The sequence below is a fragment of the Anoplophora glabripennis genome, unplaced genomic scaffold, assembly GCF_000390285.2.
Source record: "Anoplophora glabripennis isolate ALB-LARVAE unplaced genomic scaffold, Agla_2.0 scaffold488, whole genome shotgun sequence".
In the NCBI taxonomy this organism is placed as follows: domain Eukaryota; kingdom Metazoa; phylum Arthropoda; class Insecta; order Coleoptera; family Cerambycidae; genus Anoplophora; species Anoplophora glabripennis.
In genome coordinates, this window is record NW_019416825.1 from 297,054 (window position 1) to 310,270 (window position 13,217).

At 35.1% G+C, this 13,217-nt stretch overlaps 1 protein-coding gene across 2 annotated transcripts in view; it reads right to left on the minus strand.

Moving 5' to 3' along the window:
• The window catches only part of LOC108911607, a 119,022-nt gene that overhangs the window by 47,345 nt on the left and 58,460 nt on the right, over positions 1-13,217 (minus strand). For both annotated transcript variants that reach the window (XM_018716582.2, XM_018716584.2), the window contains exon 3: positions 11,277-11,306. In XM_018716582.2, the coding sequence (XP_018572098.1) occupies positions 11,277-11,306 (30 nt within the window). The remainder of the gene's footprint in view (positions 1-11,276; positions 11,307-13,217) is intronic.

The window sequence follows — 13,217 nt, forward strand, 5'->3', positions numbered from 1 at the left end:
TTGAACTCGAACGAAAAAAACGCAACCTTGTGGAATACCGACGAAATTTGAATGTCCCCCCTTCCCTCTAATTTGGTTTTTTGGAGAAAGTTTTTTGTTGTTATTGTCTAGTAGCATTGCAATGAATTTGGCTAACTTTTTCTAATTATTTCTGAGATTCACAAAAAAAATATTCAATCAAAATTCCCACTGGTACTAATTAATATCCAATAAACAGTATTTTGTTCGTTGGATACTATTATCTAATAACAGTTAACGGAAATTGATTATTGTTTGTTTGTGGAATTGTGTATATACCAGCTGCATTAAATTGAAAATACATACCATAGAAATAATGTTAATATCTAATTTCACCTTAAAAAAATTTAATTAGTTGTTACTGAAAACGAAGTTCATCCTTAAGATAGGTTTTAATGTCATCTGTACCATAGAATTAAACTGTAGTAATGAAAAATGTAGCCAACTCAAAGAATTTAAATATCCTATGAACAGAAATTCAAAAAATTCGCGAACATCGTTACTGTTCATCGGATATTACAGACATTAACATTTGAAGTTAAGTAAAATTCTTTCACACTTTCAACTAATTATTGTACAAAAAATCTTGTAGGCAAGCACTATTTCTTAAAATAAACCGCCTCAAAATAAGCCAGAGGGGATAATAAACCTACTTACTCCCTGATACGATCTGACGTAGACGAACATTTTTTTTTAATAGAGCTCTCGACCCCCAGCAGTCGCAATCGCGAAAAATTTTCCATCGCTGTTTATATGCCCTAATCGACATTGTGCCTTCTAGAAAATATCAACACAGACATAAATTGGACGATTATATTTTGCTACGGCTCATGCTGACGCCCGACTATTCCTTGACGCTTTTTTAAATTGGCTAATATTAAGAGGTCGTAATCTGTTTGTTCCTCAAGTCATGCGGTGTAAGCAGATTACGATATGGCAAAAATAATGGCAGAGGTCAATACGATTAAGTGAACGAAGTTGTTGCCTCTCGACAATTATTGGACAGGTCAGACACTAGAAAAGTTCGATTACGATTTGAGTCATAGCCAGCAACGTAGTTTGCAAAATTTTCCACGAATTTGAAAAGTCTACTAAAGATTTGTGTATTTCTAATAGGAAAATCCGAAAAATATATATTTAGAAAGCTGCTAGAATTATTTATATCGGCAATAAATATAGACCTAATTAGAAAAACAAATGGCCAGATATTTACAATTATTTATAACTGTGTTGTTTAAAGGTGTGTTTAAATTTTTCAAAAACTGTTTAACATCAGTCATGTTGCGAAAGAGAAATCATAACAGCTTCACCGTGAATAAAATGTAATAAATTCATATTGTTTGATTAAAATCCGATTTTGTATAAATATTTGGACCTCAATATATCAGAGACTATTTTTTCTAATTCATAAAACATTCCGCCAGCCAATATTTTTCGCATAGCATTATTAAATAATAACTTTGCAAGTATTTTTCTACGATTCGAGGGAATATATTTCCTTGGAATAACAATAATCACTTCTGTTGATAAGAGATCTTAAATAATGATCTGTCTATATTTCCAGTGTTAATATTACGCGCATTAATAATATTTAAACTTTGTAGCAAATCTAATTTTACTCCTATATCGCAAATATTATTTTATCGTTGCTTTCTGGAGAAAGATTAATGTTTAGACTTTGTTTTATATTAAAGGGTCAAAATCAGAATGTTTTTAAAACTTTCGAGATAAATCTTGTTATCAAAACCGAATATCCGTTGAGCGCTTTGCAAAATTCTTCGTCCAGATAAATAGTATGTGAATCTAAAATCTGATTACTTAGTATTTAGTCGGTTTTTACATAACTTTTATTTATAACCAACCACCAAGATGATTTCTTGGAATTAATTTTGCAATGAGTTTAATATAGAAAACCACGGAAAACAATAATATTGAATAACTAACGGCGATAAAGCTGATTCCGAGAGATTGGCAAAAACAAAAGATGTTGTTTCAGCGAATTCGAGGTACTGGAAGTAAGATGTTTCCAACGGGATAGTTCTGAACGTTGTACATTATTTAATTTAATTGGATTCGCTTGATAGAGGTCGACATTTATTACAATATACAAAATAAGGTCGCAACGGGTAAATTCTGAGAAAAAGATACCATCTATACATTTTTCTTAGATACAAACACCTAAAAATAGCCCGATAGACGATCTTTTTGGGTTGATAACTTTAAAAATAACCTCACAAAGTGATTGATAGGTCTGTGTTCTGAAAACACATAACGACAGGAACTTATTTTACAAATCACATCCACAAAGATTACATTTGTAGAAATTTGTAGAACAATAAGCAATTACTGCGAAAAGTACTTCCTTCACAAGGGTAGAGGAAATGTATTCAGATAAAATCTGTGATTTTTGATATATTTGAAATTGGATATACGTTATGGCAAACAGGCTATAATAAATTCTAAAATATTTACAGAAAAGGTACTTGAAAGGTGACAGTATCAATAAAAACTATTAATCGTGAGATTATAAGATTAATAGGCATTTATTTCTGCAACTATTTTAAGTCGGTTGTTATTAGTATTAAGCACCAACAATAACATTCAAGAATGGCAAAAATTCCTGGCGTTCTAATCGACAATGGAATAAATTCTAGTTCGACGTCACAAAACCATGCCTATCAAGCTGAACTTCCCCTTATTTCGTGTTACAGAAAAGTCTGACGTGCTCTAAATACCACCGAGCCCTCAGGAGTCTCGCAGAATTTCGTCAATAAGTGTACGTCATCAGGTTCCCTACGTCCTTCCCTTCCAAAATGTCGCGTTATTCGTCGATAATATGCTAATGCAGTTACATCTTGCGTGTCCTACGTCAGGAACTACTACAAGGGACTAAAAATACTACTACCATGGGCGTAATAGGCTGACGCACGTAAAAAATCTATTGTTTTCGAAAGGTCGAGGTTGCGAGGAACGGTAGGTTGGTCCGAGATTAAAATAGAATCACGGTGCGACTTCAAACAAAAAAATTGATTCATGATTGGAAAAAAAGCGTATTTGCTTAACATTAAAAATAATTGCTTCAAAACGATTATCATTAACTGGTGAAATTGTGTGAAAGATGAGACTACATCGGGAGTTACAATTCAAACGATTTTATAAAAGCACCTCTCCAAATCACAGCAGCAAACTGGTAAATTTTTCATATAGAACCAGTCCAACATCTACTTCATTTATATTCTTCAGAGTTAAATCCCATTCTACTTCTAATTAATCGCAGTACCAGTTCGGCCCATTAATACACGTCTAAATGCAGCCAATTTTTTTTATAAACAATTGGAACTTGTCCACGGAAACAAGTATTATTTACGTCCTACGTGAAAACAACCAGCTGCATGGCGTTAGAAATTTCTTACACGAGCCGGGTGGTATGAATAGAATCTAAACTGGCAGAACGGCGTTGTCTGGGGCGGAATAAAAATTGCACATTTACTGCGTACTGCTATGAAGCCCAAGCCAAAAACAATCCGTTTTTTTGAGATGCCTTGGCGTCGCGTCAACCTGGAACGGTCTTCAAAAATAAACGGAAATTTCCAGAGTGCCACAGAAAACAAACGTCGCAATTTTGCTACTTGACGAATTGTTATGCCAAGGCAGAACAAAAAGAAAATTGTTGATCGTCTGGTAAACTATAATGATGCAGTGAACATATTTATTTTTGTAAAATTTAGTGTCGGTGTCAATAATACTATGATTCAAAACAACGTAATATATTTGACTATACACAGCGTCAATATTAACTTTAGCTTAGTACGGGCCTAACATCGTTCCCTGTGGATCACCAGAAAAGTGTTTTTCTATTTAATTTTTTGGTATATACATATCTGGTCAGAAACCTTTAAAAATTGACCTTAAAGGGCATAATCTATAATTTCCAAAAAAATAAACTGGACGAAAAATAACTTGTTTGAAATTAAAGCCGAAAACCATATTTTCAAGATGTTTTAACCGTAGTTACAAGTTTCATAATCCTGTATTTTCAGTTTCTCTTGGAAGAGGAAGATATTTTTCAGGAGATGTCGGGATTTGGGTCGCGCGGCTTTAATTTCACGCCAATGACGTCCGTCGTGACGTCAACGCCTTGCATTATGTGTCCAGAAATATACCGAACTGGAACTATGTGCTGAATTACACAAAGCGGGCTTTTGCCAACGACTTTCCGACACATTTAAATTCCCCTGGTTACATAAACACGATATGTCGCTGTCGCGCGTTTAAAAACATCCCGGGATCGAAATACACCCGATATGCCACGTTTGACAGTCGGTAATTAAAGAAATAGCAAACACATATTCCACTTGAACCTTCTCGACTGGTTTGATGGTTCAAATTCACTCGTAAAATGTTCCTTGCTGGAATATTTGTTGTGGTCTTAAAAAAAAATATTAATAAGTCGTCAAACTGTTTATACACAGAAAAATATTCCTTGTAAACTTTTTTCAAATATACAACTGATACATTTGATTGCACATCGTATTCCCGGGACTATATCGGACCTGGGGACTCGTATCGAATCTTGTAGTAGGAGTTTGTGCAGCGCGGTGAATTATAATAATAATTTTCCTGGGTATGTCTTGGTCTTGGTAATACCTTACGTAATTTGAATGTTCGCAGCATTGACTGGTCGAATGCCAAAGGTGCGGTAATTGGATACAACTGAAACCGTTCGGAATATAAGCAATGATAAAGCATATCTGGCGCCAATCCGTTCATTGCTATGCGCATAAATTAGCGAGACTCCAAAAAATCGTCGGAATCCCATTATTTCGACGTTTACGATTACCGCGATTTGTTTTCGTAAATACCGACCGAGACCTGTTGATGACGTTAGGAATCCGAAATTAACGCATCTTTTGAATTATCTAGAATGTATAAATTATTACAAAGGTCGACCTGCTTTTTTTAACTGTTCGGCGGTTTTCCCATCAGCGACAGAAAAACTTAATTACAAAGAAGTCTGTATTTTTATTTCGTGCATCATGAAATTAGGAGATTTTTTTGTGGTGAGTAAAGACAATGAAATCTGCTGATTTTATGCAAAGATATTCCAAATCAGTAGCCATCCAGGGTCGTACCTGTTTGTCTTGCGTACCACGTTGTAAATCTAGTCATAATGGTCGGAAGTTGACTTTGGAAATATGCCAGTTTTACTTCATAGTATTGTCCTAGCCCCGTTTCCTTGTTTAGTGCATTGACGTTCTTCCTAGCGCGTCGTAGAGGGTTTACTTCCTTATTTTTATCATTGCATTTCTTGTCAAACGTACATACAGAGATATAAAATATCCTTAAGAGATATTTTACAGGCAACACGAGATCCTGAGACCTTTATCTGACCACATACGTCCAGTTGTATTTATATTTAGCGCAATAGCGAATAAATCACGAAAACCAGAAACCTCCAGTTCCAGTACACGATTCCGATGTTTTTCTTATTGATCGGATCCTAATGAGAAAAACAATCCGCGGAAAATTTCGCAGGAAACACAAAGGCGGCATTTGTAATTCTTCCCTTTAACCCCGTCCCAGATCTTTTTCATGGTAATTGAACACGGATTTTCCATACGAACGAGGAGATTCGAATATTTTTAGATCGCAGTTAATTTTAAAAAGCTTAAATCGCAAAATTGTGGTCGCAGGAAATTGCCGCGGTGGACTTTGTTCCCTTTATTACGGTTAGCGATTTGATTAACATTAAAACGGGTAAGTCTCAACAAAATCCGCGTCGAGACTGCAAGTGCAGTTTATATGGGATATTGGGTCACTAGAAATTGGCACATATCCTCATTTGGCGCTGCTACAATATTATTATTACACGTGGTGCTGATTGATATTGTGCAATGACTTATGGCAAAGAGCAATACTATGGTAATAATGCAGCTGTGTGTTTCGTATTGTCAATATTTTTAAATTCTATTTAATTTCGGCATGTCAGACTTTAATATGTTTCTACCAGATTTCAAGGAATAACCTTGTCCGGTAATACTAGTAACAGAAATAGCCTACGAATTATTTATTAATTAAAGACTACCAGTGTTATTTTTAGCTTTTAGATTATTATGCAATCGATGACACGTGTGTGTATTCTTAAAAACTATATTTGGCATTTCGATGTGGTCAGAGGAAACTTTGTATGATCAAAAATGCGTTCGGGACAAGTCCTTTCGCGAAGTGCTGTACAATTCGAGGTTTGTCGTTATCGCAAGATAAAGTGTACCTATAAAAAGCCACGGCCCTCAAAAAAACGGTGGGTATAATCAAGTAAATACAAGACATCATCGAGTTTGAGGTAATTTTCGTACAAACGTAACAAAATTGTATCCTAACGAGTCGCTTATGCTTTTAAATAAATATATGCCTGTGTCTAGACGTTGTAAGAACACCCAGTATTTTTCCATGTACTCATGTGAATGCATAGGCATTATTTGACGTAGGTAACGTTGTGTTAAAACCTCTTAAGCCTCGTATGTGTGTTGGGATTAAAAGTATTTGCACTGAGTTTTCTCTAAAAGCTGTAATTTTAATATGTAGAAACTTTGTTTTATTTCATACACAATAAAAAATATTTTTCAAAGTAACGCTCTGATCTCTGGAAGCTCTTGATTATTTAAGGGTTTAAAAAACAAAAGGTGGACTAGACAAGAGACTTAAAATTTGGAAAAATAGAAGAACCCAAACAAAAACTCGTTTCCTTTGGTAGAAAAAATGGAAACAATGAAAAAACTGGAAATAAATGTCTTTAAAAAATATACTTGTTTAATAAATTTCACATTAGAACTGACAAAAACTATTAGAAAATATCACGGAATTTGTTAGTAAAAATTTAATATAGAACTGTATACTTGGTCTTGGTGTCTTGGTCGTTCTAAATATAATCAGAACCTGACGATTTTATTATTAAAATCATGTCTGAAGCTTATCTTTTATAAATTTTGAATACCGTCTAACCTTGCATTGGCGGACCCAAAAAACTATTCCCAAATTAGCATCTGGCAATGATCAGGTATGCCGGCGCCTCTGTCAGTAGGTGAAAGGTAGGACTTTTACGGAGACATTGCGAAACCTTCACACGACCGCCTTACCCAAATTTCGTCGGGATGTGGGTTACCGTGATGTCGCGATCATTAAGGTAAGGATCGCCATTATCAAATAGGCCAAGTCGCATCGACCTACTTGCTCGGCTGCTAATCGACATGGTTCTGTTGAAAAACCGGAAGGCGAAATGTTTTATTTGTGAGGTTGTTCCAGTGAAAGAAACGAAAAGACCAGAATATTAATTTTTTAAGTAATTTTTTCCATATAGTCCAAGCCCCATCGTTGTATTCCACAAGAAACTTTTTTAATTTTACTTTCTTAGCGTACCCTACTGACATAAACAAATGAGCATAACAAACGCACATTTTAATACGCTCCCTGTTTTTACTAACTGTTCTATTTCTGAATTCAACATATGCCTTCACATTAAAAATTGCTGCCAATGCCAAACCCAGAGAATCTAGGTTTATTTGTCTCCATAGAACCCGTCCACGGCTGTCAACTGTTTCCATATCTCATTAGTAGTGTCATTATGTCTGCCCTTCCCTTGGCACAACTATTATTTACAAAATAAATAACTAATATTTGTCTTTCGACAAAGTAAAATATGTGTACACGAGTTAATGTTAAGTAATTTTGTTTATAAAGTCGACCGACAAATTTTTTGTTTAAATAAACGATTTTCGTGTGTCGCAAATTAATTTTATCTGTGGCAAGCAACTGTACGTCGTCTTCGCGTTGCCGTCGCGTTAATTGGGATTCTTCTGGTTTTATTCCAAACAAAAACAAAAAAAAAACACCGAGCACTCACCGAGCCGTTGCTTTGACCCGGCAAGCTGGCGCTGCCGTAAATATTGTGTGTGCTGGTTTCTACTGCTTATAAGGCTTACAAATTAAATAAACCACCAGCGTGCCTACGGGAGCAAAAATATTACAACTAGTTGGGTGTATTTTTATCGCCGGATCAAAAAAAGGAATAAAAAGTGCTCTCCGAATTCCAAAACTTTTTTATTGTGCGTATTTATACTCATATCAAATATTTTCTATTTTTGGTACTAGCTTAACTTTGAAGAATGAAGAATTCGAAGATAAAAGCACTCGAAATGTTAGTATTGGGAATAATTTTTATGCAAATGCGGATTATTACAAAAATGTAACAATATATCAATTTTATCTAAATCTGAAGATTTGTTTTGTCACGTACTTATTCAGATTGGTCATAGTAGTGTGCTATTATCTTTTAATACGCCAGGTGAAGATTTTACGAAATTAATTGCAAATATAAATAAATAAAAATTATTCGCAAATTATATTTTTCCGAAAGTGTCATGGACATTTTAATTGTTTCAAAGTGAATCAATTCGGCCTCGATTCACAAAAATGAAACTTAATAACTGCATAAATAAACAAAGACGTGTTATTTTACGAGGTTACGGAAATCCTATACAAGTATCTACTATGATTTTTTTTTAATTTATATAACTGTAATGCCATAACTATTTCATAGTCTAAATCTTTACTCTATTTTAAAGCCATTAGCGCTATTTTCGCGACTTCCCCGCTAATTACCCCTAGCTAATTTACGTTTCGTCCTGCCTCGTGCTCGATATTTTCCCGCCAAGGCAAGCTTTGCGAAAATACACCTCGGGGTCCCCAAACACCGATTTCCCCGACCTTGTGCCGCCCGTGTCTGTGCCGTGGAAAGAAGTTAATGACTCCGTCTATATATAGACACGGGAGGTAAAAATAAACTGGTACCTGTGCAGGACACTTTTCGAAATTGAGGAAACCAGTCTTCCGTGACGGCGACAGCGGTATCTCGAGTTTCTGCCGGCGATCTCCTAGTTTTTGTCGAGGATGAGGGTCGGAATGCGATCTTTTTGCGGCGCCGAGGCATCGTCCGATTAGCAGAACGCGAAAAATGAGCGGACTAGCTATTTTCTGGTCGATATAGCTTCGTTTTCTTAAAATTTGAAGTGGGTATGACGTTAAATTGTTTTGTTGCAATCAAATTTTTAATAATTAAACAAGGGTCAAAATAAAGTACTAGTAAATCCGGGACATGGCGCCCTACGTGGGGCTCAAATGTTCGGACAACGAAATACCTGCCTTATTGAAAAACGACAAAGTACTCAAATACAAATTTTTCGATACGTATCAAAATGTAAATAAATACATAAGTAATAAATAATTGTAACTCTTCTTCACGAAAAGCTCCTTAATTTTTTCGTAAATATTTCTTTAGACAGCCAACATTTCGAACCCCATAGATCTCAATCTAGAAAAAATGCATCATCGATTTTTTTTTATAATTCAATGTAATCCCATATAATCAATACGGATTAAACGTTTATCAGAAATGCGGAACAAATATACTGCGTAGTTCACATAAAACAATAAAACTTATAAAAATGCACAAGTATTCCAGGAAATATTTGTAAATATCGAACCAGGTAAACACACAAACAAGAAGAAATAGCGAATCACGTGAATATGTATGACTTTTTTTACTAGTTTGTTTAAAAACTTGTTTTCACACGGGTTTCTTTCAGTGTTGTTGTCTGTGATTCCTTAAAGAAACGCCACGGGAACAAAGTTTGTGGTCATACAATTAACTGCCATTAAAACTTCGCTGCTTACATACAAATTGGACCTTGCTAGAACAAAGACCGCTGCTACCGAATCGCATGTCATTAATTCGCATAGAAACGATCATATAAATTTGGCATTGTCGGTTTAACTGCGGGTTTACAAGAATCCGCGTAATCTTCTAAGGAAGTCACCGATTCGTTACTTTAGCATGCCTTGGACAAGGTCGGAGGGGTTCGAAAACTAGTCGAAATAGCTTGTGCTAATATTTGATTTGCAAATGTCAAGGAGATATTCCAGGATTGTGTTTCATTGGACGCTTGGAATAGTAATGGCTTCCTAGTTAACTTAACGACATTAGCGCGTACAGAAGGACGCTGAAATTACTTCAGCATTACTTTGCGTAATAGTAGATACCAAAAATGAATTTTCCTTTAAGTATTGGTATACCTAGGTGGGGTATATAATTGGTTTGTCTGTAGCGTTCAGAAAAAAACTGAGAAGGAGTGGTAACATGAGGTCGACCACTATTCATGCGAGCGGTGTGAACAGATCTCTTCCTAGTGTGGGCACTGCTAAGCATAGCTAAAAAAATCATTCTTAAAAAATCCGCGCAAAAAATACAAACACGCGTTGTTTATTGTGTCGCAAAACATTAACTTTAATACAATGATAACACGTATCAAATCCTAAGATCTACTTAAAACATGTGTAGTGATTGTTTGGTTAAATCTTTAAGCGGTGGTATTAACATTTTTTAAAATTCCAGTATTTTTAATAAATCTCGTGTCATTGCTGCGTGTTTACAATAATTAATTGGAATAATACATATCTTGTTCTGTGCGAAGCTTGATAGAACTTCGGATAGAATTGCATCATCCCATAGCTGTACACAAATACAGTTTTTTTAATATTCCTTGCGTTGATGAAGCGTATGTAGTCAGAAAATAATTACGCATAGATCTATTAAAGTAATATGACGCGTTTTTCTTAAGAAACGAGAACTGGTAAAAACTCATCATCATCGAAAAAACTGCCGAGTTATTGAAAACTTCTGCATAGACTTTTCTGTGTTCCTTTGAGCCTTTTCAGGTTATTGAAACAATCCACCTTTTAGGACTCGTCAGACGAACTTTAGTGAATCTACCTCGGTCTGGGTTTTGGGTTTGTGTCCATTTTACGATACGATTTGACAAACCTTTGCAATTTATTTTCATGTTTAATTTTATTACGTTACTATTCGTTGCACGTAGTGAGCATGTGATTTCCAATACAAAAGAAAACTACAACGATAAGGTGATGGAAATAAATATGCAAATGCTTTAATGATGCAAGGTTGATATGACGTTTGATTTACTTCCCATTTTGCAACTTTTTACTTGAGTAGTACACTAATAATAATAGTTTTTACGGTAAAAGCTTGTACTAAATTGCATGCCAAAAGGGAAAATGACATATAATACATATACATACTAGTGTTAAACCATAAACTGATTTTTTTTCTTGAAATTTACTTTACAGTTGTTTTTGTGTAATTGAAATAAAACGTTTAATAATCTATTTAAGAACTAGGTACTCACCGAGATGAGACAGACTGGATAGTTCAGAATCTGCAAAAAAAAAAGAGTATTGTTAACAGAGAATTAAATTTAACTTAGCTGCTAGATTTTTCGAGACGCGCTATAAAAAAAAAGTTGACCCCCGTTCCACAACCGTCATTACTGTCGTATTGTTTACTCAGACTCGGTCAATCGCTAATGTATTCGTGGATTTTTTTTTTAAATTTTGCTTCGAAACGTTTCCTAAGCATATTTACGAGACACAGTCATGACGTTATTTATTTTTTTCTATTCGATTACCGCGACTGATAATTGGAAAACAAAAGTTTTGTTTACGAGAGCGAAAATAGATGACGGACGGTTGTACACAAGATAAATATCTGGGTATTTTTGTTTGATTTCGGGTTTATGTTATTCCCAAATTAGAAGCTATTAATTAAGCGGCAGAGCTATTTTTAATCGACTTTCTATTTCTGAAATAGAACATCAACAGCGGGAAAAGAGACACGCCCATTTTACAGTAGTGATAGAGGATAACGCTAACGAGCCCCTCACTTTCCATGCCGTCTCTTAACATTTCTCGAGGATGTATTAAAATTCTGTTTCTTCTTTTTCATAATTTATGTAAGACCTCTCGAACAATTCGTAACAAGACTTCAGGCAGTGCTAAATTTTGCGTCACAGATCATTATGGACCCTGGCCAGAGAAATAAAAAGACGTATTTACGAGATAATTGTACGTAGATTTATTTGGAACGACGTCGAAATTATTTTTCGTCGTCGGCTGGGCTCGACTTTGCGAAATAGACTATTTGGCACTGATCGACAATTTTTTGAATAGTACTAATGGGAAATACCGCCTTTAAACAACTTGAAATTTGAGACACATGTTTTATATTGGGGCTTATACCTATTTCTTCAGAGTTATGATTCATACAAATGATTACAGATTACCTGAATGGTAGGCATATCATTTACTTAATAGGCATGACGTGGTATGTGAGGTTAAGTAGCTGTAATTTAATATATTAGTCAAGGTATCCGCCAGGAGAACCTAAAAAAATATGGTAATTTCATACCAGCAGGCCTGATCTGGTTATACATAATGTATATATTTCGCTAACATGAATTACGAAGGTATTATGCGATATATCGAGCGTTTCTAATTATTAAAGCGTTATTTTGCGACGTACTAAATATCCCGATACTGAAATAGTCAGTTCTTTTATATCACAACAATGGTATGTAGTTCAAATCGAGGGGAAAAATCTAATTTTGAATTGCAAAGTGGGATCCTCCTCTTTGATTTAATATTTGTTATTACTGGTAAGACCCGGTAAAAAAACGCAAACAATTCTCGCTTAAAATGATCTCTGGAACCTTTGCGGTCTAGCCAAAAATCAGACGAACTTGGCAGAGTGCAGCAACACACTCCGCAACGTAGTACCACACACCACACACACACACACCTGGCCAATTGCCAAACTTGTATTTTTTTACGACAAGAAAAATATTTGACGACAGTCAAAAGTCACAAGAGCGCTCGTCACGCTCGGAATACTAAAAACTGGATTGAAAAAAGTTTAAAGGTCGAGTCATTGAATTTTGTATGTGTGCGTTTTAGTAAAAAAGAATCAGCGCTAATATTTCTTTGAAATTAAATACACTTGAACCATTTTAAGGACCTCTAAGTTAAACGACATGAAACTGAACCGTGTCAAATGGAATAAAAAAAACGCCGCAAGAAACCCGAAGCAGCTGGCCCAAGTACACACAGTAAATTATCAGCGGGCGCTGTGTTAAATGCTAAATTGTAAGTGTACCATCAATAAAAGCGGACACATCATACGAATCGAGTTACCGCCAATTGAGTTAATTTAAGTTGTTGTTTATGCGGACTAGTAATTATTAAATAATACATCGCTAGTACCACCAATTGATCTTTTCCTTTGTTCTTGACCT